At 42.6% G+C, this 26,339-nt stretch overlaps 1 protein-coding gene across 1 annotated transcript in view; it reads right to left on the bottom strand.

Moving 5' to 3' along the window:
- Window positions 1–483: 483 nt before the first annotated feature.
- LOC131139777 (AT-rich interactive domain-containing protein 3B-like) overlaps window positions 484–26,339 on the bottom strand; it is a 93,230-nt gene continuing 67,374 nt past the window's right edge. Inside the window, exons 5-9 of the mRNA XM_058089663.1 lie at window positions 6,898–7,081; window positions 4,273–4,532; window positions 3,182–3,466; window positions 3,012–3,104; window positions 484–1,446 (exon numbers count right to left, since the gene is read on the bottom strand). Of these exons, the coding sequence (XP_057945646.1) occupies window positions 1,238–1,446; window positions 3,012–3,104; window positions 3,182–3,466; window positions 4,273–4,532; window positions 6,898–7,081 (1,031 nt within the window). The 3' untranslated portion in view covers window positions 484–1,237. The remainder of the gene's footprint in view (window positions 1,447–3,011; window positions 3,105–3,181; window positions 3,467–4,272; window positions 4,533–6,897; window positions 7,082–26,339) is intronic.

Raw genomic sequence — 26,339 nt, 5'->3', positions numbered from 1 at the left:
TCGGTCGTAGCGTCTTTCATGAGGACGTAGCGGCGCTTTGGACACCCCCGTACCGGACGCAGTACCAGACGCTTCCGGTGCGCCGCCTTGTGGTTATTTTTTGGTACTCTAGCTGTGCAACAACGTTGGGGGGGGGGGGAGGACTTGGAGGTGACGCGATTGTACGCATGCATCGCTCGTAACCAGGCCGCCGACAGTGCTACCCCCCCTTGGGGGAGGGGGGGTGGGGGGGCAGAGGTGACGGCGCTTTGTACAGTCCAATGCAGAGCAAGAGAGAGAGAGTCCAGCAGCAGTCGGGGGGGGGTTGGGGGCGGCTTCCATCATGGCCGCCCTATGAGGTATATGTAATGTCGCTCTCCTCGCACACAGAGAGTCTCATGAGGTATTCTTTTAAGTTCATGCTTCCATGGAGGGAGGGGGGGGGGGGGGGGGGGCACGCCAAGCCAGTGATTCCCAGCTTCCTGAGAGGGGACGCCCACCCACGCCCAAAGAGGTCAAAAGAAAATCAACCACCCGCCTCCCCCCCCCAAATGCTTTTTTTTCCTTTTTCTTTTTTCGCTTGAAAGAGCACTCGTGCAGAGAGGTGCTGCGGTTCCGTTGGGACAAGGCTGGTCCACGTCGTGAGGCGTCCATGACGAGAGAACGATGAGGTATATTCCGATTTCATGCCGCGCTCGCTCGCTCGCCGCCGCCGGCGCCGCTAAATACCCGACTTGATTGACCCTGATTGCGGCGAGGTGGCAAAGTCAAAATCAAAGACCAAAAACGAGAGGAGAAATGAGAAGCGGATTGAGGTTCCATGTTCTACTCCTGAGGTAAGAAGACGCCACTGCAGGTTTCGTAATTTGAGGTAAGTGAAGAGAGGAAACATTCCAAAGACGCAAAAAAAAAAAGACAACAAATGGCAACAAACTAAAGAAAATGCGCTAAAAAGATTTTCAAGTTCAATCGTGACGACACCTGTCAGTGGGTTTTGGCTGCGCTGATTGTGTTTAGCGTGTGTTTAGCGTGTGTTTAGCGTGTGTGTGTGTGTGTGTGTGTGTGTGTAAAATGCATAGTCGTGCGGTGTAGTACGATTCTCTTCACCATCGGACAGCCAACAAGTCGACAGGTTTGATGAGGTATTTGTTGTGCAAGAGTTTGTAATCTTTCTCACTGTACTGAATATTCATGCGGGGAGGGGGGAAAGGGGGGGCCCGTTGGAAGGGGCGGTCAGGGGTGTGGGGGTTGCTCGCAATTAGGGTGACCCGTTGGGGGCCAGCTCAGCCGAACCGGGGCCCTTAGAGGAGGAGGAGGAGGAGGAGGAAGAGGAAGTGGACGCCGGGCTGAGGGTCTGGGTCGGGGGTGCGGAGAAGGCAAAGCCGGCGCTGGATCCAGGAGCGGGGGCCGTGGCGGCGGCGGCGGCGGCTCCCAGGACCCCTGCGGCCTTCTGGGCGAAGAGTGTTCCTGTGAGCAATGACATCGTCCTGTCAACAACGTGGCGTTTTTATCGTGACATCATACTTGGGGGGCGGCGCCGCTTTGCCGCCTGGCAACACGGTCGTCACGGTTAACGAGTTCTAGTCCCGACCGCCATGAGTCCATTTACGTAAAATAGATTTAGAGTATAGAAAAACGGTTCATGAGCTTCTAAAAACCTGATAGAGACCTTGACACATGTTCTAACACCCCTACAGCTTTACACTTGGACAGTCATCCCTCGGTCTAGGGTAAAAAAAAAAAAAATTGGCATTTTGTGGTGCCTATGATTAGTAAAAAAAAATTAAAAAGCATAATTTAAGCAAATTGTACTAATGCTTGGCCTAAATGTCAGCTGGGATAGGCTCCAGCATAGCATGCAACCCTGATGAGGATAAGCCGCATTGAAAATGGATGGATGGCTGAAGAAGCCCTCTAGGCATGACATAACACCCCTATAGTCATTTTTACACTCCTTTTAAATGTCAGCTGGGATAGGCTCCAGCATAGCGCTGCAACCCTGATGAGGATAAGCCGCATTGAAAATGGATGGAAAGATGAAGAAGCCCTCTAGGCATGATGTAACACCCCTATAGTCATTTTTACACTCATATATAATATATATATAAATATACACACATATATTAAAAAAATATATATATATTAATTTTATATATGTATATATATATATATATATATTTAAAACATAAGAGAAAATAAGCGATTGAATACATAAATAAGAAAAAAGACAAATAAGATAAATAAGTCCTCATGCGTGTTGCTATATATATATATTATATGCTATATATATATATATATATATATATATATATATATATATATATATATATATATATATATATTATATGTGTGTGTGTGTGTGTGTGTATAAATATATACACATATTTAATATTTAAAACATGAGAGAAAATAAGCCAATGAATACATCAATTAGAAAAAAAGACATAAATAAGATAAATAAGTGCTCATGCGTGTTTATATATATATGTGTGTGTGTGTGTGTGTGTTTGTATATAAATATATACACATATATAATATTTAAAACATAAGAGAAAATAAGCCAGTGAATACATAAATAAGAAAAAAAGACATAAATGACTTAATATGGTAGACATTCATTCATTCATTCATTTTCTACCGCTTAACCTCACGAGGGTCGCGGGGTGCTGGAGCCTATCCCAGGGTGAGAGGCGGGGTACACCCTGGACTGGTGGCCAGCCAATCACAGGGCACATATAGGCAAACAACCATTCACACTCACATTCATACCTATGGACAATTTGGAGTGGCTAATTAACCTAGCATGTTTTTTTTTTTTTTTGGAACACACAGAGATGGCCGAGGGTGGGATTGAACTCGGGTCTCCTAGCTAGGTCTGTGCGCTAACCACTCGACCACCGTGCAGCCGTACTGGGTAGATGAAATATGTAAACTGTTCCTAAACAAACATATTTGAGAAAGAAAAGTGCAGTGTTGTACACCAGGGTGGAATTAAGTGCACTTAAGTGCACATGTTAAGTGCACAGACGTACCTGAGTACATTGTCCCATTGACCTCCACGGAGACGGTGATGCTGGCGTTGCCGTTGGTCGAGATGCTCAGAGACATGTCCTGCTGCTTCTCATCTATGGGAGAAAAAAAAAGTTGCTTTGATGAGGAGCCACCACGACGCCTCGGTGCGCCGCTTCGGGCGTGTACGGACCTCTGGGCGTGACGGCGGGGGCGCCCAGGCGCAGGTTCATGGGCATCTGGGACGCCATGGCCAGCAGGTTGTGCTGGAAGGCCTGCTGCATGAGGCGCTGCTGCTCCTCGGCCAGGCGCGCCATCTTCCGCTCGGGGCCCTCCCCCGAGACCACGCCCACGCCGGTCTCCAGCTTCTCCCTCAGCTGCTCCAGCGTGGCGGCGCGCGCCAAGCCCGCCACCTGCTGCTGCCCCAGGGCCAGCGCCATGGAGGGCCTGGCCGCCATGATGGAGGGAGTCAGGTCGTCTGGGAGTGGAGGGGAGGACAATTTGAGGACAACGGCTTCCATCTCGGCAGATGTTCGCCTCAACAATTTCAACATTCCTGGCACGTCGGCAGTCACATCGGCGAGCTAATGACGGTTATCAACGGGGTCAACGGGGGGGGGGAGGGGGGTCTTCAAAGTTAATGCAGCGTGGGAACCGTGTTATTAATCAGTCGCTCCTCTCGGCAGCCCCCCCAGGCCCACACCTGGACATCCCACGCTCACTCCCCCCACACTGAAACACCTCCTCGTATATTCCCCCAAAGACGAGAACGCTACGCGATGTTCGATTCCCTACAAAAGCTACAAAAACACTCGTGTCATAATCTATCTATTATAAATAAATGATTATTTCTCTACCTATTGGTATTGAATTTCAAATAATTTAATGTATTACTGTGTTAATACATTGTATAGAATGTATATTATATTTAAAAATATGTTATAATATTAAATATTATATAATCTATATTTTTTCTCAATTTTTTATCCAACATATACGTAAGGTTAGAGATTATCTGCAGTTCTTTCTACAGGCAGCAGAGGGCGACATTTCCCCATACAAACGCAGAGTGGAAGCTCACTGGAATAGCTACAGTGGAGTCCTACTATTGCATAAGACCTCTATCGTGTTTCTCGTGGACATGGGCCCTCTTTTTCTATGATATAAGTTGTAAGACAATATATTAGGAATAACTACAAGCAGAAAAATGAATATTTTGTTCAATGAACAGCTCCCTGAGCATGATGATCTATTATCAAGTACGCAACTTGATGTTATGGCTACCTTTCTTCAGGGAGGATCCCGGCGAGGCCTGCAGGCCGTTGAGGGCCCCCGAGGTGCCGGCGGCCAGGGCGGAGAGGTGCATCTTGGGAGGCGAGAGGATGTGCGGGGCCGTGCTGGGCGAGGGCGAGAAGCGGAAGAGGCTGCTGCTGTAGCTGGGACGGCGGCCCTCGCGCCGGTTGCTGTCGATGGCCGCCTGGAGCTCGCCGGGGGAGCTGAGGCCCTTCCGCTCGCATTCGTAGGGGTACAGATACTTCATGTACCTGGAAGATATAACACGCAGTATTAAATGCATGGAAACAACGTGCAACGAATATGCAGCGTCACGGCTGCGGCGTTTTCCATACCATTACGGTAAAATGAACGTGCAGTGTTATGTATGCTGACTGCATAATGGCGGCGGCGGCGGCGGCGCTGGAGAATCAATAAGACGCAAAGAGCCGGAGTCCATTAGATAGAGCTTGGCTATGCAGCATTAAAAATACATGAGGCTTCATTAAGGCGTCCTCGCTATAGTGGACGCCGGCCGGCCGACGAGGTGCGACAATACACTCAAGGTTTGTTTCCCCCGGAGCTGTCAGTCAAACAGTCCATCTTAGTCACGGTGAACTCTGACCCAGATCACATCAATAAACCAATGGCCATCAATGGGACGGAGGCGTGATGTCATGGAGGCAGGCACCGGATGTCAACATTTGCGTACAAACACAAACACCTCAAAATGTCAACAGCGCCTCTGCTGGTTGCAGCCGAGTAGTGCACTCCTTTTGTCTCCATCGCTTCACCATACGATCAATTAACAATCAATTCCACGCAATCTACACAATGTGGAACAATCGATGCAGTCAGCCATTTCTACACTGTATGTATACAATATATATCTTAATATTCAATGTATATTATTTATTGACATTTCAGCTCTATTATTTATTCTAATTGGATATAAAAATGTCTTTTAGACAATTCATAAAAATAGCAAATCAATAAATCTATTATTAAATATGTTCAAACTAAAACACATACAACTAATTTCAAATAAATGATTCATATTATTTCATATTGATTTGACCTCACAATAAAATATATACATACTGTAAATTTTAACATTTTATTTTTCTATATTCATTTATTTATAACAATATATTCATTAAATGAACCAAATCAAAGAATTAACTAATTTGACAATAAAATAAATACAAAATCTATACAATAAGTAGTTATTACAGTTTACATTTGACGTATTATTGTTTGGTTTTATTTCTTCATTTCTATTTTTTTTTTTCATTTTTAAAAACCTCAAAATAAAAACAAATAATTAGAAAGAAATATTATTGATGATGTATGTTCTGGATTTATCTTGTACTGTATCGTTATGGCGATATCTCCCGTATCATGACTACATCTACAATATATTATTATTATTATTATTATTATTATTATTATTATTATATCTGTTCAAACTAAAACATACAACTTCAAATAAATTATTTATATTATTTAATGTTGATTTGGCCTCACAATAAAATAATATATACTTTACATACAGTAGATTTTAACATTTTATTTTTATATATTCATTTATTTGTACCAATATATTCATTAAATGAACCAAATCAAAGAATTAACTAATTTGACAATAAAATAAATACAAAATCTATACAATAAGTAGTTGTTACAGTTTACATTTGACGTATTATTGTTTGCTTTTATTTCTTCATTTCTATTTTTTTTTTTTTTTTAAACCTCAAAATAAAAACAAATAATTAGAAAGAAATATTATTGATGATGTATGTTCTGGATTTATCTTGTATTGTATCGTTATGGCGATATCTCCCGTATCATGACTACATCTACAATATATTATTATTATTATTATTATTATTATTATTATTATTATTATTATTATTATTATTATTATTATTATTATTATTATTATTATTATTATTATTATCATTAAATCTGTTCAAACTAAAACACATACAACTTCAAATAAATTATTTATATTATTTAATGTTGATTTGACCTCACAATAAAATAATATATACATTACATACAGCAGATTTTATCATTTTATTTTTATATATTCATTTATTTATAACAATATATTCATTAAATGAACCAAATCAAATCATTAAATGTCAATAATAATGTCAAATAAAATCATTTGACAATAAAATAAATACAAAATCTATACAATAAGTAGTTGTTACAGTTTACATTTGACGTATTATTGTATGGTTTTATTTCTTCATTTCTATTTTTTTAAATAATTAGAAATAATTAATAATTAGAAAGAAATATTATTGATGATGTATGTTCTGGATTTATCATGTATTGTATCGTTATGGCGATATCTCCCGTATCACGACTTCACATAACAATGTTATTATTATTATTATTATTATTAATATTAATATTATTATTATTATTATTAATATTATTATTATTTTTTATTATTTTTATTATTTATTTATTATTTATTATTTATTAAATCTGTTCAAACTAAAACACATCCAACTTCAAATAAATTATTATTATTTTTTTTAATATGATATATTTCTATTGTTCTATTTCTATGTAAACTCCAGAGTGGGGTGGAGGCGTATTGGCGGTGTGAATAAAACCCACTGAGTACGGAGGGTGAAGGCTGCGCTGGTGATGGAGGTTGGCAGGTTGAGTCCCTTGGTGATTTCTCTCCAGATCTTCTTGTTGATGACCTCCACCAGGCCTCCCTTCTCCGTCACCAGCTTGTAGAGCATGTACAGGTCCAGGACCTGCTTGGCCATGATGGGAATACGGTTGACCGGAGTGCCTGTGTGGGGAAAAGGAGCGGAATGTCAGCCGGATGATGATGATGATGATGATGATGATGCCAACTGGTGAAGCACTCGATAGAGTTTTAAGAGCGCGCGGGACCCCCGTTGACAGGCCCGTGTCCCGTTAAATTTGCCTTGAAAAGACATTAGCCCGGTTGAGGCGATCTGGCCTGACCTGGAAAAGGGGATCGGACAAACCACACAAAGCAAAGCGGCTCCGCACTTTTGATACAGATGCATTCATCTTGTCAACGGCTTATCTGCACTCCAAAGAGGGCGGGGGGGTGGGGGTGGTTGGGGGGAAGCCGAAGCAAAAAGTGCAACAGTGTACGGCGTGAAGCAGGAGGAGGAGGGGCCTGGGACTGTGGCGACCTGCTAATCCACTGGCAGCAGCGGGTGTGGGGGGGGGTGACGGTGGGCTTCCACCCCTCCTGGCTAGTCCAATGTAATGAAGCTCATTTAGAGGATTGCGCCACTAAATCCACCCCCGCCCCCCACAGGCGACTTGCGCAGATTTGCCCACACGGTTAATGCCAGTCAATCCTTCAGCCCCTTAACCTGGAATTGGACTCATTAATGACTTTGGAGAATGAAGATTAGCCCTGATTCATTTTCTTAAGTTAGCAACACGTCTTCTAAGCCACGTGCACCGACCGGTGGCCTGCGTGGACACGCCGCTGACCTCCACGCTAATTCTTAATGGCGATAAAGCAACTCCAACTCTACGGTTACAAATAACCTGTCACAGTTAATAAACTTATTAAACTTATTAAACGCATTTTTTATTCACTTTCACACAGAAAGAAGCACGTCCATACAGTACATAACAACAACACACTCAAAGAGACGGCGCCCTCTGCGGATAGCGCCATCGAAGCCACTCACGTTAGCATAAAAAAAACAACTCATGAACGTAAATCCCGACGTACACCTGAACATAAGCTGCAATGTTTTGTTCCTTTTACAGCTAAAGGTAATTTTATTTGGACAAATATTACGATGCCAACAAAAATTGTTTGACTTTTTGCTTTTCACGTGAAAACGGAATAAACTTCAGAAGGGTGGTCTCATCATTTTTACAAATGATTGTATGTTGGGACATTTAGGTATTTGCTCAATTTTGCTAGCTAAAGATAAAAGCTAAAATATAGTCTCACAAATACAGACTAAAGATACTTTATACACGCACCCACGCAAAAAAAGGACTAACGTGACGACTGACAGTAAAGGTGGAAACATGGAGTATGCATATGACAACAAAGGAAAAACACAATGTTCCAGACGCCTTGATGCCCCTACAAAGGAAAAAGATGCCTTGATGCCCCAGCCAACAAAGGAAGGGTGCTTTTTTTGCAGCTACGCTGTAATAAGACCCGCTTACTTGTAGGCATACAGGGACTGCAGATAAGCCCGGATGTCTGTATTAGGTATTGTTGTCAGGAATAAACGATCTGGTTCTCAATTCTATGATTTGGTTCTTTAAGATTCCCTTATCCTCGATTCGAAACCCACTTAGAGCCCTACTTGGAACACTCGGGTTGACGCACACTCATGTTAAACGGTTGCTAACCAAAACAGCGGTTGCGGGGTCTGGTTAAGGTTCCCCCAAACTATTCTTCAATATTTTCTGGCCATGCTAGTACTCAACAATTTAAGCTACTTCAAAGACAGTATTAGTTCAAAGACACTCGGGTTGACGCACACTCATGTTAAACGGTTGCTAACCAAAACAGCGGTTGTAGGGTTTGGTTAAGGTTCCCCCGACTATTCCTCAATGTTTTCTGGCCATGCTAGTACTCGACAGTTTAAGCTACTTCAAAAGACAGTATTAGTTCAAAGACACTCAGGTTGACGCACACTCATGTTAAACGGTTGCTAACCAAAACAGCAGTTGTGGGGTCTGGTTAAGGTTCCCCCAAACTATTCTTCAATGTTTTCTAGCCACGCTTGTACTCGACTGTGTACTCGACAGTTTTTACTACTTCAAAGACAGTATTAGTTCAAAGACACTCGGGTTGACGCACATGTTAAACGGTTGCTAACCAAAACAGTAGTTGTAGGGTCTGGTTAAGGTTCCCCCTGACTATTCTTCAATGTTTTCTGGCCACGCTAGTACTCGACTGTGTACACGACAGTTTTTAAGCTACTTCAAAGACAGTACGAGTTCAAAGACACTCGGGTTGACGCACACTCTTGTTAAACAGTTGCTAACCAAAACAGTAGTTGTGGGGTCTGGTTAAGGTGCTCCAAACTATTCTTCAATGTTTTCTAGCCACGCTAGTACTCGACTGTGTACTCGACAGTTTTTAAGCTACTTCAAAGACAGTATTAGTTCAAAGACACTCGGGTTGACGCACATGTTAAACGGTTGCTAACCAAAACAGCAGTTGTAGGGTTTGGTTAAGGTTCCCCCGACTATTCCTCAATGTTTTCTGGCCATGCTAGTACTCGACAGTTTAAGCTACTTCAAAAGACAGTATTAGTTCAAAGACACTCGGGTTGACGCACACTCTTGTTAAACGGTTGCTAACCAAAACAGCGGTTGTGGGGTCTGGTTAAGGTTCCCCCAAACTATTCTTCAATATTTTCTGGCCATGCTAGTACTCAACAATTTAAGCTACTTCAAAGACAGTATTAGTTCAAAGACACTCGGGTTGACGCACACTCTTGTTAAACGGTTGCTAACCAAAACAGCAGTTGTGGGGTCTGGTTAAGGTTCCCCCCGACTATTCTTCAATGTTTTCTGGCCACGCTAGTACTCGACTGTGTACTCGACAGTTTTTAAGCTACTTCAAAGACAGTATTAGTTCAAAGACACTCGGGTTGACGCACATGTTAAACGGTTGCTAACCAAAACAGCAGTTGTAGGGTTTGGTTAAGGTTCCCCCGACTATTCCTCAATGTTTTCTGGCCATGCTAGTACTCGACAGTTTAAGCTACTTCAAAAGACAGTATTAGTTCAAAGACACTCGAGCTGACGCACACATGTTAAACGGTTGCTAACCAAAACAGTAGTTGTGGGGTCTGGTTAAGGTTCCCCCAAACTATTCTTCAATGTTTTCTAGCCACGCTTGTACTCGACTGTGTACTCTACAGTTTTTAAGCTACTTCAAAGACAGTACGAGTTCAAAGACACTCGGGTTGACGCACATGTTAAACGGTTGCTAACCAAAACAACAGTTGTGGGGTCTGGTTAAGGTTCCCCCAAACTATTCTTCAATGTTTTCTGGCCACGCTAGTACTCGACTGTGTACACGACAGTTTTTAAGCTATTTCAAAGACAGTATTAGTTCAAAGACACTCAGGTTGACGCACATGTTAAACGGTTGCTAACCAAAACAACAGTTGTAGGGTCTGGTTAAGGTTCCCCCAGACTATTCTTCAATATTTTCTAGCCACGCTTGTACTCGACTGTGTACTCGACAGTTTTTAAGCTACTTCAAAGACAGTATTAGTTCAAAGACACTCGGGTTGACGCACACTCTTGTTAAACGGTTGCTAACCAAAACAGCAGTTGTGGGGTCTGGTTAAGGTTCCCCTGACTGTTCTTCAGTGTTTTCTGGCCACGCTAGTACTCGACTGTGTACTCAACAGTTTTTAAGCTACTTCAAAGACACGGGCGCCATTAAAGAAGGTATTTCGGTGACGGCCCCATTGTTGGGTGCCCTAAAATCCCGGTCCCGCCCACAACTAATCTACTACAAAGACCAAAACAGTGAATTGCTTTGACTTGAAAGACGCTTTTTTTTTTAAAGCAAACCAGAGAGCAAGCAGTGGGTGGGCGGAGTCATTTAGCGCGACGTCGCCATCTGCTGGCTTGGCAGGCAAGTTACAAATGATGTTTTTCTTTGTCCGTGGGGCTCGGTGGGAAGTGGGCTGGCCCGTTCGCACGCATGCCATGTGTGGCGATGGCAATAAAAACACATTGTTTGCCCGACGCGCTTTCCTCCTCATTGTGTATGCGGAGGTGACAACAATAGGATTGCACAGCAGGCTGGAGAGGACACAAGCTAAACACAGCAAGAGCCTGCATTGTTGTTGTTGTTGTTATTGTGGAGGCGTCCATACATGTGAATATGAGGCCGGTATTGTGGAAAGTGGATGTGAGGCCGCAACATATACATTATGCATTTGCTCAGTTCCTTATTAATACGCGTGTACGGCAGGTAAAAATGGAAGAATGTTATTAATGAGTTAATACTCAATTTTCTATCGCTTATTCTCACGAGGGTCACGGGGGTGCTGGAGCCTATCCCAGCTGTCTTGTCACACAAGTTAATAGTTAATAGTTACTAAAAAAGGTAAAGATGGTGGCAAGATATATTAATGAGATTAATATAAAGATATGAATATTTCCCCAGAAGCACGGCGTCGTGTAGATGACACGGTTTAGCTTGTTAAAGCCCCGGCAGGACAACATGCGTCTAATCCGCCAAGCTAGTTAACACGAGGCTAAACAACGCGGCCCTGTTGCCAGGACTCGGCGTCCTTGGGAGGAAAAAAAAAAGTCAGTCTCATGGACAGGAAGTACAATGAAACATACAATGAAACGTACAATGACGTGAAACGTAATCATGAAGAGTAGCGGTAGAGCGACGGCAGAGCGAGCGCTAAACGTTGCATCATGCGGCTCCAGCGATGAATGCAAACGTCCCCGTCAGACGGAAAAAGAGCTGTCGTCGTCGTTGTTTGCGGCCGTTCCAGAACACGCGCGGCCGGCGCCGATCAAAAGCATCGGGCGTGCTTGGCTGTCAGTTATTTGATGCCGCGCCGGCACATCAACCCCGCATCAAACAATTAGCACAACTGGAGGGGTCAGAGATCAGCCGGAGAGGGGGGGTGGGGGCGAGGGTGGAGGGGGGGGGGGGGATTATTGATGTGTGAATTAAAAGTGCAGGTCAGCAGGAAGCCATGTTTTTCATGCCCACCCCGAACCCGTGAACAATGAGGGGACAACAAATGACACACGAGAGTGCGGGCCACCCCCCCCCCCACCCCACCCCGTCCCAACTCCTCCACCCCAGCCCCCCCAACACGCTACCATCACCACAGCAAGGCTTTTATTCACATCGCTACGCACCTAAAAAAAGATCACATGTCGTAGACACATGACATCAAAAGGGAAAAAGGCATTCACTTTAGAGTAGTCAGTGTGCAGCTTGTATAGCAGCATGGACTGACTATCAACACACAGCCAGTGTTGGTCGGGTGGTTACGAGTGCTGCCGCCACAGGGGAAGCCACGGTTCACCAAGGAGAAAGATGAAGTCCAAAAGTGTCAATAAAACTAGCTTTTGTAGTCTGTTGATAGCTTCTCGTTCACTATCCCGGTCTTTGGCTACATGAGTGCTGCCGCCACTGGGGAAGCCATGGTTCACCAAGTAGAAAGATGAAGTCCAACATATACTTGCTGATTTAAAGTGTCAAAAAACTAGTTTTTGTAGTCTTTTCATAGCTTCTCGTTCACAATCCCGGTCTTTGGCTGCATGAGTGCTGCTGCCACTGGGGAAGCCATGGTTCACCAAGGAGAAAGATGAAGTCCAACATATACTTGCTGATTTAAAGTGTCAATAAAACTAACTTTTATAGTCTTTTGATAGCTTCTCGTTCACAATCCCAGTCTTTGGCTAAATGAGTGCTGCCGCCAATGGGGAAGCCATGGTTCACCAAGGAGAAAGATGAAGTCCAAAAGTGTCAAAACTAGCTTTTGTAGTCTTTTGATAGCTTCTCACCCACAATCATGGTCTTTGGCTGCACGAGTGCTGCCGCCATTGGGGAAGCCGTGGTTCACCAAGGAGAAAGATGAAGTCCAAAAGTGTCAATAGAACTAGCTTTTGTAGTCTTTTGACAGATTCTCGCCCGCAATCATGGTCTTTGGCTGCACGAGTGCTGCCGCCACTGGGGAAGCCGTGGTTCACCAAGGAGAAAGATGAAGTCTAAAAGTGTCAAAACTAGCTTTTGTAGTCTTTTGATAGATTCTCGCCCACAATCATGGTCTTTGGCTGCACGAGTGCTGCCGCCACTGGGGAAGCCGTGGTTCACCAAGGAGAAAGATGAAGTCCAAAAGTGTCAATAGAACTAGCTTTTGTAGTCTTTTGATAGATTCTCGCCCACAATCATGGTCTTTGGCTGCACGAGTGCTGCCGCCACTGGGGAAGCCGTGGTTCACCAAGGAGAAAGATGAAGTCTAAAAGTGTCAAAACTAGCTTTTGTAGTCTTTTGATAGCTTCTCGTCTACAATCATGGTCTTTGGCTGCACGAGTGCTGCCGCCACTGGGGAAGCCGTGGTTCACCAAGGAGAAAGATGAAGTCCAAAAGTGTCAATAGAACTAGCTTTTGTAGTCTTTTCATAGCTTCTCGTTCACAATCCCGGTCTTTGGCTGCATGAGTGCTGCCGCCACTGGGGAAGCCGTGGTTCACCAAGGAGAAAGATGAAGTCTAAAAGTGTCAAAACTAGCTTTTGTAATCTTTTGATAGCTTCTCGTCTACAATCATGGTCTTTGGCTGCACGAGTGCTGCCGCCACTGGGGAAGCCGTGGTTCACCAAGGAGAAAGATGAAGTCTAAAAGTGTCAAAACTAGCTTTTGTAGTCTTTTGATAGCTTCTCGTCTACAATCATGGTCTTTGGCTGCACGAGTGCTGCCGCCATTGGGGAAGCCGTGGTTCACCAAGGAGAAAGATGAAGTCCAAAAGTGTCAATAGAACTAGCTTTTGTAGTCTTTTGATAGATTCTCGCCCACAATCATGGTCTTTGGCTGCACGAGTGCTGCCGCCATTGGGGAAGCCGTGGTTCACCAAGGAGAAAGATGAAGTCCAAAAGTGTCAAAACTAGCTTTTGTAGTCTTTTGATAGCTTCTCGTCTACAATCATGGTCTTTGGCTGCACGAGTGCTGCCGCCACTGGGGAAGCCGTGGTTCACCAAGGAGAAAGATGAAGTCCAAAAGTGTCAATAGAACTAGCTTTTGTAGTCTTTTCATAGCTTCTCGTTCACAATCCCGGTCTTTGGCTGCATGAGTGCTGCCGCCACTGGGGAAGCCGTGGTTCACCAAGGAGAAAGATGAAGTCTAAAAGTGTCAAAACTAGCTTTTGTAGTCTTTTGATAGCTTCTCGTCTACAATCATGGTCTTTGGCTGCACGAGTGCTGCCGCCATTGGGGAAGCCGTGGTTCACCAAGGAGAAAGATGAAATCCAAAAGTGTCAATAGAACTAGTTTTTGTAGTCTTTTGACAGCTTCTCGCTCACAATCATGGTCTTTGGCTGCACGAGTGCTGCCGCCACTGGTGAGCCTAAGTTGGCCGTACAGACTAAAGTACATGTGTATAGTTTTGCATCTTGAGAAGCTGTAATAAAAGCCTGCTGCCATGTGAGGGCTGTGGTCCATGTTGTCAGATAGTGTATATATTATGTACAGTACATCCTAAGTGGGGCGCCGCCATGTTTGAAACTGAAGACATCATCAATTAGTCAACACATGACAGCAAGGTTTCACATTTCAGCGCGTTGCCGTCTCAATGTGCTCCTTTCCTAATTCCGTCCCAAAAAAAAAAACCCAAATAAAAGCGTGCAACAGATGTCCTCCTTTGGCTTTGGCGTCCCCAACATCTGCACAGCTCCCAGCCCTGGAGACGTTTAGGTCTAACGAGCTTAATTAGAGCACGGCAAAACAAAAGAAGAAAGAGGAACACAGCTTTTGATCACAGCGGCTCCTTCATCTCAGGCTGGTGGACTTCTTTCAACTTCTAGAGGAGGACGCCGTGACGTGGCAGCGCCTGTCCAAGGCCGCGCAGGCCTCACACGGCGAGCCATTGGCTATCGGCGATCGGCGATCGGCTATTGGCTATTGGCTACTAGCTACTAGCTACTGGCTAGTCCATCTCTCTATGAAGCCGGGACTCGTCCCCTCGGCCGCTCTCATCCCAGCTCTAATTGGCTGCAGGCTTCACCTCCCATCATCCTTTGCCCCGCGCTGATTTCCCCCCAGGGACAGGGCCATCAGGAGCCTAGTGATTAATGGTACCGGGGGTCAGAGGTCGCTTTGGTGGGAAGTGGCGCGGCCGAGGGCCCCCGGACCACTCCCTCAGTCCTTCCTTAGGCTCCCGCTGCGAACACAAGACACAAGCGCCACACGGCGACTGGCTAGGCTGCTAATGATACAGTAAGCAGTGGAGGTACAATCAGGTGGGGGGGGGGGGGGGTAAAAATGGCGATGCAACTAAACAGGACTGTTTTAAGACGGGGTGTCCAAAGTGGGACCCTGGGGGAGAAATTTTTTTTTTTTCAAGCTATTTCGTCTGTGAAAAAAAGAAAATATGCCCCCCCAAAGAAAAAAAAAGAGTAAAAGAAAAAATGAGTGAAAAAAAGAAAATATGCCCCCCAAAGAAAAAAAAAAGAATAAAAGAAAAAAAGGGAAAAAATTAGGGAAAAAAAGAAAATATGCCCCCCTAAAGAAAAAAAAAGAAAAAAAGAGAACAAATGAGGGAAAAAAAGAAAATATGCCCCCCTAAAGAAAAAAAAGAATAAAAGAAAAAAAAGGGAAAAAATGAGGGGAAAAAAGAAAATATGCCCCCCTAAAGAAAAAAAAAGAAAAAAAGAAAACAAGAACAAATGAGGGAAAAAAAGAAAATATGCCCCCCTAAAGAAAAAAAAAGAAAAAAAGAGAACAAATGAGGGAAAAAAGAAAATATGTCCCCTAAAGAAAAAAAAGAAAAAAAAAACAAAAAATAAAAAGAAAGAAAAGACAAAAGGAAAAAAGAGAAAAAAAAGAGAAAATATACCCCCCCCCCCCAAACCATTTTTGAACATCCCTGCCCGACAGCGGGAACGATGACCAGACATGTTCCTGCAGCACGTTCCCACAATGACTATCAATGCAGTGATGACCCATGTGATCATCATCTTCCATGCGGGCCAGATTGACTCGTCCTCGTCCCCCCAACCACCTTCCCCCCCCCCCCCGACAGCATTTGCAATAATCATCAATTGTGCTCTCATTTGGCAGACCATAATCAAACACGGACCGACACTGCAGTCCCGGCCTTCCATCTCAATTTGTGGACACACACAAAAATACGTAACAAGGTCATTTCATATGACCTTTCACCTATTTCTAGCAGGAAACAGCTGTTGGCATTAAAATGGCCGTCCGTACTAAATCAATTGGTCGCCCCCTGACGCCAGCGATGGTGAATCAAGTATCTCAAGTGAAAAAAATGATTTAGCGACTGTGCATGTCCAGGGCCCCCTTTTGGTTTTGAGTGTGTTTGTATTGCTGTTGACGTGTTGTTTCAAAAAATATAAAAATAAATAAAAATAAAGTATATAAAAAAAAATAATAAAAAAAAAAATTAATTCATCAACAGAGCGACAGCTGTCCAACGTACAGGAAATGACTGTTTCACTGAGGCAGGCTGCCACGGAAACAAAAACAGAAGGAACGAGGGGGGGAAGGATCACACCTTAACCGACATTCTTTGTTTTTTGAGATGTGGCGGGACAATCCTGCGGGGTCGGCCGTCTTAAATGCGAAGGGGTATACAATCTGTGGCGGGACAATCCTACGGGTCGGCCGTGTTAAATGCGAAGGGGTATACAATCTGTGGCGGGACCATACTACGGGTTGGCCGTGTTAAATGCGAAGGGGTATACAATCTGTGGCGGGACAATCCTGCGGGGTCGGCCATGTTAAATGCGAAGGGGTATACAATCTGTGGCGGGCGTTACAGCTCGGAGGAAAGAAGAAAGCAAGGAAGGATGCGAAGCGGGGAAAGAAAGGGGGGGTGGGTGGGGCTGCCGACTGGAGAAAGACTGGATTAGCGCTGTTAGGAAGGTGTCAGCCACCCAACGCAAACAGCCCCCGGCCTTGTGGACTCGAGTCTGAGGTCTTTTTCGGAGCAGCCAGGCAGCCTCGACACCTCACCCAAACCCAGGCAGATCAGGGAATGGAACTACTACTACTACTACTACTACTACTACTACTACTACAACAAGTGCTACAATTACGGAGGGGCGTTTACTTGCTTCAACCGCAAAGATTACAGGGCGTTAATTGAAAGTAGGCCATAAACGGAGAGGCTGTTATTATATGAAAAATGACATGCTTATTTTTTGTCACTTTTTGGAGCGCATGAAAGTGCAAAGCTAATAATACAGTGCATCCGGAAAGTATTCACAGCGCTTCACTTATTCCACATTTTGTCATGTCACAGCCTCATTCCAAATTGTATTAATTTAATCTCTTACCTCAAAATTCTACACAAAATACTCCATTATGACAATGTGAAAAAGTTTTTTTTTGACTTTTTTTGAATTTATTAAAAATAGAAAACTAAGAAATAGTTGCGTCAAGTCGGGAACAAATCAGTAGCCACGTTTACATGGACCCAAATATTCCGATTCCATTGGGGTTATTTGCTGAAATGTATGACGAATGTAACCTTTGTATACACCTCATTCCCAAAGAAAAGTGCCAATCCCAATGAATATATAATGGGATTCCCAGGGGTGGAATATCCCTTTCCCCAATCCGATTGAGGTATCTTGTACCCGCTCAATCGGAAAGTTGCCAGTTGTGTTCTTCTTCCTGGTCAAAGTCCAGGATTACACAAATTTTATGATGTGGGACTGACCAGTCTTGGGCGTCGACTTGGAAACATCTAGCAACATCTTGCTAGGTTAGCCCATTGGATGGAAGAAAAATGATGAAACTTATTGAGCTTTCTTTTAAGATGTGCGGCGAAGCCTGCTGGCTCGGAGGCGATGATATGGCCATTTTTCCTTCCCGACGTCATGAAAACAGAACGCCAAAGAGGCTATGTCAGCATGTAGGTGACATTTATGATTATTATTTAGTGTTTTTTAACCTCTTGTTTACGCTGACAAATGATACCTGCATGCAAAACTAGCATGTTTCCGAGTCTTTGTAGCAAAATTGAGCGCTAGGTATCCACTCTTCTGTCTGTGAATGACGCTGAGACGAGAGCTTAGCGAGGCGTCGTGTTAGTCCGCCAGATAAAATGTTTTCATGCTAGCTGCTACAATAATAATAATACGGCTGTAGCTAAGTTAATATGCAAGTCCCGTTATAAATAAATTGAACACTTTAGAGTTTTTTTGTGTGAGGGCTTTAGCATCAACATTTTCCACAACGCCCATTGTTAGCTAGCTCATATTAACTTGTTTTCTCTCGCTAGAATACATAAATATGTGTTCATGTTTCAAATAAGGATTATGAATGATGGCCGGAATTTAAGTTCCCTTTTAATATTTGGACTTTATTCTTGTAAAATTAGGGTTAGCATGCAAAACTAGCATGTTTCCGCTGGCACTTTAACACGTGATGGTACTCGTAAGTCTGTCGGTCTTTTTCAATGTCATCTTGCGGCCATTTGGTCCAGTCTTCCTTGGTGCCAAACATACATTGGCATCAGAGACGAGTCCGGGTCTGGACTGAACATGCTACAGGTTTACGTTCAGCCGGGCAGAGCCTGGCTGTTTAAGTTTAAACATCGGGGCAGCATATTGATTGTCAGGACCCTGCTGTACGTCGGGGTGGTGGTGGTGGTGGTGGGGGGGGGGCATGTTTGCTTTATTTTTAATGCACGCTCAGGGACATAAAAGGTAAAAAAGAAGCAACCTCGGCTGCACGGAATTTGCTATGTATAGTGCAGGCCACCACTTGGCGCACCACTTGGCGCACCGATTCATATCAAGTGTTAAGATACGCAGCCTCCACATAAGGTAACTTCAATGTAACATTACTCTATAGATACATTGCTATTCTAAGCATGTTGCCAAAGCCACAGCTGGTGGCTGGGGGGGTGGGGGGGTGCATGTACACGTACACACACACACACAGCGAGGGGACGTTCATCTAATTAAGTCCATATTATGTGGGTCGATATGCAGTGTAGCCTTGGCTCCATACGTTTCATGTCAATAATGCAATTCGTGTGACGTGACAAAGGGACAAAGGGAGAGGTGGAAAACCAGGGCAGAAAACCAGCAAGAAAAAAAAATGCTCTTATATTATATTATAAACGCTATTATACACGCACGTTATTTTCTTCACTTATAATTCAGGGTGCATGAGAAAGTGGGAAGGAAAAGGTAGCTCTCTTTTAGCACATTTGCTACCAAAGACGTATTCATAGGTTTTTTTTTTTTCCAACCCTAACGCCCGATCCCAAAGCACAAAAGAAGAGATCATGTTTAGTGCCGTTTCAGGTCGTAAAAAATGGCCACAAGGTGGCAGAAGTGGATTTAAGCGCTAGGTAGTACGTATAACGTTACAATGTTATTCTATTCTCATAAAATGACAACTTTTTTTCTTGTTAGATTACCAAAACTTTCTCCTAGACGGGGAAAATACGTGAAAACACGTGGAAAGGTGTTAATATGAGCTAGCTAACAATGCATGTCATTGGAACACACCTATTTCAAAGATGAAGCCCTTTAAAAATAAAAAAAAAATAAATTTTTTTAAAAAATTTAAAAATTAAAAAAAAATGTAAAAAGTGAAAAAAAATGTAAATAATTTTTTTAAATTAATTAATGAATTTATTTATTTTAAATTCTTGTTTATATGTAAGTGTCACATTAATGTACCAACAAATAAATGTGTGTTGGCTTTACACACATTCTTTAAAAATTAAAAAAATATATTTTTTAAATTTTTAATAAATAAATAAAAATGACAACTTTTTTCTTGTTAGATTACCAAAACTTTCTCCTAGACGGGGAAAATACGTGAAAACACGTGGAAAGGTGTTAATATGAGCTAGCTAACAATGCATGTCATTGGAACACACCTATTTAAAAAATGAAGCCCTTTAAAAATTAAAAAAAATTCATTTTTTAAAAAAATTTAAAAATTAAAAAAAAAATTAAAAAGTGAAAAAAATGTAAATAATTTTGTTAAAATTAATTAATGAATTTATTTATTTTAAATTCTTGTTAATATGTAAGTGTCACATTAATGTACCAACAAATAAATGTGTGTTGGCTTTACACACATTCTTTAAAAATTAAAAAAATATATTTAAAAAATTTTTAATAAATAAATAAAACTAACAAGGTTGCATGGTACGTATGATATCCATGCTGTGATCATGCATTAACACGTACACTGATGATAACGTGTAATAGTTGCCGTATCTTGCCCTATTTTGACGATTTAAAACTACTACCTAAACTTCTTTTCGAGGCGCGTTGCTACGCATATTTATGCTAGTTCCATCAACAACAACAGCAGCGACAACACTTACGATGCTCTCCGCTCTCCTTGAGATGGCTGTATCTTCCAGCACAAGACGCGTGCTCCAGTCCTCGGGTAAAAAAATGCTGACGGCAAACGAGAGCTTAGCGAGGCGTTGTGTTAGTCCGCCAGATAAAATGTTTTTCATGCTAGCTGCTACAATAATAATACAGATGTAGCTAAGTTAATATGCAAGTCCCGTTATAAATAAATGGAACACTGTTTTGAGTTTTTTTGTGTGAGGGCTTTAGCGTCAACATTTTCCACAACGCCCATTGTTAGCTAGCTCATATTAACTTGTTTTCTCTCGCTAGAATGCACAAAAAGTGGGAAATAAATATGGGTTCATGTGTCAAATAAGGATTGTGATTGATGGCCAGAATTTAAGTTCCCTTCTAATATTTGGACTTTATTCTTGTAAAATCATTTTTTTTCCCATTTTTGCTGCGGCTAAAGTTTTATTTCCTCTTAAATGATTATTTCAGAATGCGCCACGGTCCAATAAAGGCCGCACTTTGACCACCCCTGGCCTCGGACATGTGATGACTCAGATATTCATGTTTGAAACGATGTCGACATGTTTTGGGACACAATGTACACATTGCACAACGCAGCAGCGACAGAAGTCGTGTTGTAATCGCGGCGAGGTTGCAAGCGGCGAGGTTGCAAGCGGCGAGGTTGCAAGCGGCGAGGTTGCAAGCTGCGAGGTTGCAAGCGGCGAGGTCGCAAGCGGCGAGGTCGCAAGCGGCGAGGTCGCAAGCGGCGAGGTCGCAAGCGGCGAGGTCGCGAGCTGCACGGTTGCGAGCTGCGAGGTTGCGAGCTGCGAGGTTGCAAGCTGCACGGTTGCAAGCTGCACGGTTGCAAGCTGCACGGTTGCAAGCGGCGAGGTTGCAAGCGGCGAGGTTGCAAGCGGCGAGGTTGCAAGCGGCGAGGTTGCAAGCGGCGAGGTTGCAAGCGGCGAGGTTGCAAGCGGCGAGGTTGCAAGCTGCACGGTTGCAAGCTGCGAGGTTGCAAGCTGCGAGGTTGCAAGCGGCGAGGTTGCAAGCGGCGAGGTTGCAAGCGGCGAGGTTGCAAGCTGCACGGTTGCAAGCGGCGAGGTTGCAAGCGGCGAGGTTGCAAGCGGCGAGGTTGCAAGCGGCGAGGTTGCAAGCGGCGAGGTTGCAAGCTGCACGGTTGCAAGCGGGGAGGTTTCAAGCGGCGAGGTTGCAAGCGGCGAGGTTGCAAGCGGCGAGGTTGCAAGCGGCGAGGTTGCAAGCGGCGAGGTTGCAAGCGGCGAGGTTGCAAGCGGCGAGGTTGCAAGCGGCGAGGTTGCAAGCGGCGAGGTTGCAAGCGGCGAGGTTGCAAGCGGCGAGGTTGCAAGCGGCGAGGTTGCAAGCGGCGAGGTTGCAAGCGGCGAGGTTGCAAGCTGCACGGCCAACGCTGAGAGAGCGCAGATGGGTGGATTGGAAAACACCACGGCAAGTGCGACGCCGAGTCGCAACAATCTGCCGTCATGAGGAGCGGCGGATTGAACTCCACCGGGTCTTGGGGAGTTCACCGGGAGGTTGCCTACAGCCACAGCTGTTAACGTGAAGGATTTTCAACCTGTCGCCATTTAAAGACGGCTGATATAAGAACAGGGCTGACGGAGACGGTTCATCATGGAGGATCATTTACCACAGAGAGACGTCGATCTGGTTCTTTGTCCCTTTCCTTTGGTCTCAATTTAAAGAGTAAATACCTAAAGGGGGGGCTGAGGGGAAAGGCAAACATTCAGCGGTAGATAAGTCGGCAGAAGCCACTTTTTTACCCCCCGCGAGAGCAAGAGTTATTACCCCGAGGAAGACAGCCGATACATTAAAGGAGCTGTATTCCGCTCGCTGTCAACGACTCCTGCGGCCCGTGGTGGAAAAGATACTGGCGCGGCACCAAACAAAAGTCACAAGTTGTAAATTTCACCACAGAGTGGGGGTGGATGGGGGGGGGGCATGTTCACAAGCCGGGGAGGTTGTCAGATGGCTAATAATGACACTGTTATTGCTCCACGTGCACGATTAGAATATTGTCAAGTGCAATAAGGCAATAAATCAGGATGCGGGGCCGCACACATCGGCCATATTTGTACAGCGACTTCAAACGTTAGCGTACACAGTGAGCGGCTCCAACGGCACAAAGCTTCCACTGTATCATAAAACTGTCTTCGCCGGGCGTGAGGGCGGCCTGGGCTCCTGGGCCGCGTCCATCCGCTTGACAAGTGTTATGCGTTGTTACGCCCGGCCTTTGCTTTATTAGGATTGGGTGTCAGAAGCTTGCGAGCGGGCGTGTGATGTAACACGCGTGATGGTCCGGCAAAAAAAAAAACGTTTTTTTGACCTGCCCAAATTGCAGGAACGTTATGAGCCAAACACAGAAGAGGTGCAGCGGTACGCCAAAATGGCGCTTTGGTATGCTAAGGTCACGGGTTGGTTGGAAATGTAAAACATGAACTTGTGTCAACTGACATTTGTCATCCAATTAATCATGATTAATCCATAGGCATGCACAATAGATTTTCATCAAAGCATGATCCTGCTAACTTTCAGCTTCTCATACCGATAACCAAGAACGTTTTATATCTACAGAGTCCGGCAAAATGATATCTGACACATTTGTAGGTTAAATAAAAGTTAAATAAAGTAAAGCAACAACAAAGTGTTTTTATTTTCGAAAAGTACATATAATGCCATGTTTGTTGGCAGGAATCTGAAACTGCAACACAACAAGCGTACCATTTGTAATCTTGGTAGACATGATCCCGTAGCAGCTGGAAACGCCATCTTGTTATGGGTTACCAACTACTGGATCTGCATCGAAACCAAAATGGACCGGCCGACCTCGCACCGCCAGAACTGATTTAATTTTAAATTTTAGAATTTTTAAATGTTTAAATTTTTAAATTTTCGAATTTTAGAAATTTTCGAATTTTAGAATTTTTAAATTTTTAAATTTTTAAATTTTTAAATTTTTAAATTTTTAAATTTTTAAATTTTTAAATTTTTAAATTTTTAAATTTTTAAATTTAGAAATTTTTAATTTAGAAATTTTTAATTTTAATTTTTAAATTTTTAAATTTTAATTTAGAAATTTTTAAATTTTAATTTAGAAATTTTTAATTTAGAAATTTTTAATTTAGAAATTTTTAATTTAGAAATTTTTAATTTTAATTTAGAAATTTTTAATTTTAATTTAGAATTTTTTTTTAATTTCATTTTAAATTTTTTTTCCAAAATAAAAACATTTTTTTTTGTTTCTTTACTTTATTTGCCTTTTACTTAACGTACAAATGTGATCATTTTGCCTGACCCTGTATTATGTTCTACATTTACACCTGGAGGTGAGAACGTTGGAGTTGACAAACTTTATGTACATTTGTCTTTGCCAAATATCGTGACATCACTATTAACAAAACATTTTTTTTAAAATACTGGCGGCTCAGAAGTACAAACGGTGGTTCCATGGGGTGTAAATACAGTATCTATGTCATCTACGCCAAAGGGCTAGTCATCCAGCACCGCCATTTTCATGATGAAATCACAGATGACTTTAGCCTTCCAGTCATCTGGGGCACTTTGTGCTGCTTTAATAATACCATAATAAATCTAGTAAACAAAGTAGTTCCACTTCCTGTCCCTCGCTTAGCGTGTACCGTCGTGTGTAACTCGGTACACCTCTGCACCGCACCGAGAAATCCGACCACAAACACACGTACGGTTGACACCCCTACTAAGACCGCATCCACACGTGGTTCCTGTTCAATAGCGTCGATGCTGAAAGAAAGAGAAACATGACTCCTCCTCCACGGGTCATGAAGATGGCTCACCTGGCCAAATAGAGGCGGAGGAGAAGGAGGAAGGGGATTGAAAAAGGTCGCATGGCGCGAAAAGTGAGATGGCCTCTCTCTTTGAGTGTAACCCAACCGCCACCCACCCCTACAACTCATCCCCGGAGAGCCGGCGGGATCAACTGACCGGACCCCCATCAAGCAAGAGTGGCGGATATGGAGCCCTTCCCATGATTTATGGACGCACGGGAAGATGATTGGACAACCACAATCCCCAAAAAACACTACACGGACAACTAGCACTGAATAGGGTTGGGTGTAGTTGACTTATTATCCGATTCCGATGACAAATTAGTACTTTTGAAACGGTGGCTTGGCTTAAAAACCGAAACCTAAAACAATACAAACTTTGTCCGAAGCCAATTGAACTGAATATTTAAACACAATGTTCCGTCGCTCTATCGTGGTTCAACTATCGTGGTTCAAATTAAAAATTAAAATTAAAATTAAAATTAAAATTAAAATTTAAAATTTAAAATTTAAAATTTAAAATTTAAAATTTAAAATTTAAAATTAAAGCCATGTACGGAAGGTTGGGGTAGTAACACAAAAACAAAAATTTCTTAAAATGTATAAAAAGTACGTTGAAGATGTGAATGGCATGATATCAAAAACATGTTTTTTGAGGAATACCTGGAATATGAAATGATAAAAAAAAATTAATTGCAAAGATTTTTGACCCACTTATGGAAGGTTGGGGTAGTAAGACAAAAACTAAAATTTCTTAAAATGTATAAAAGATAAGTTAAAAATGTGAATGGCATGATATCAAAAACATGTTTTTTGAGAAATACCTGGAATATGAAATGATAAAAAAAATTTCATTGCAAAGATTTTTGACCCACTTATGGAAGGTTGGGGTAGTAAGACAAAAACTAAAATTTCTTAAAATGTATAAAAGATAAGTTAAAAATGTGAATGGCATGATATCAAAAACATGCGGACTCGCCGTTTCGCAGATACGCTATGAACGCCGTTACATGGCGAGCCAGCCTTTTTGTGCTGTTGGAGGAGGAGAAAAGGCCAGCATTCCCGACCGGGAACGCCGTGTCATTTACTGCTTACATACATCAGCCCTTCAGGAAATTCTGTTCCTCAAGCCGGCAGCCATGATGGAAGGCAACCAAGGCCGTTTGTGCTTGTGGTCGGTTATGCATGAAATTGCCCAGAAACAGCCTGGTGTGCAAGATGTGTGCCAACACGGGGAACGCACAATCCGTACGAACTCTGTCTAAATGTAGTTGTCAAATTCATGATTAATCACTTTTTTAATTAATTGTCATTAACCCTTAAATGCATAAAAATATCTTTGTAATGAAAATTTTTGAAATCTCATATTCCAGGTATTCCTCAAAAAACATGTTTTTGATATCATGCCATTTTTAACTTATGTTTTATACATTTTAAGAAATTTTAGTTTTTGTCTTACTACCCCAACCTTCCATAAGTGGGTCAAAAATGACCCGGTCAGGTTGTTTTCTTGAAATATCTTTGTAATGAAAATTTTTTATCATTTTATATTCCAGGTATTCCTCAAAAAACATGTTTTTGATATCATGCCATTCACATCTTCAACTTACTTTTTATACATAAGAATTTTTTGTTTTTGTGTTACTACCCCAACCTTCCGTAGGTGGCTTTAATTTAATTTAAAATTAAAGCCACATTAAAAAAAATGTAATTTAAAATTAAAATTAAAATTAAAATTAAAGCCACGTACGGAAGGTTGGGGTAGTAACACAAAAACAAAAATTTCTTAAAATGTATAAAAAGTACGTTGAAGATGTGAATGGCATGATATCAAAAACATGTTTTTTGAGGAATACCTGGAATATGAAATGATAAAAAATTTTCATTACAAAGATATTTCAAGAAATCAACCTGACCGGGTCATTTTTGACCCACTTATGGAAGGTTGGGGTAGTAACACAAAAACTAAAATTTCTTAAAATGTATAAAACATAAGCTAAAAATGGCATGATATCAAAAACATGTTTTTTGAGGAATACCTGGAATATGAGATGATTAAAAAAATGTCATTACAAAGATATTTTTATGCATTTAAGGGTTAATGACGATTAATTAAAAAACTGATTAATCATGAATTTGACAGCTACATTTAGACACCTTGGGGTGGGGTAGTA

This window comes from Doryrhamphus excisus, chromosome 12 (genome assembly GCF_030265055.1).
Source record: "Doryrhamphus excisus isolate RoL2022-K1 chromosome 12, RoL_Dexc_1.0, whole genome shotgun sequence".
NCBI classification, from domain to species: domain Eukaryota; kingdom Metazoa; phylum Chordata; class Actinopteri; order Syngnathiformes; family Syngnathidae; genus Doryrhamphus; species Doryrhamphus excisus.
The sequence above is the reverse complement of the archived record's forward strand: the minus strand, read 5'-3'. Positions and strand labels throughout refer to the sequence as shown.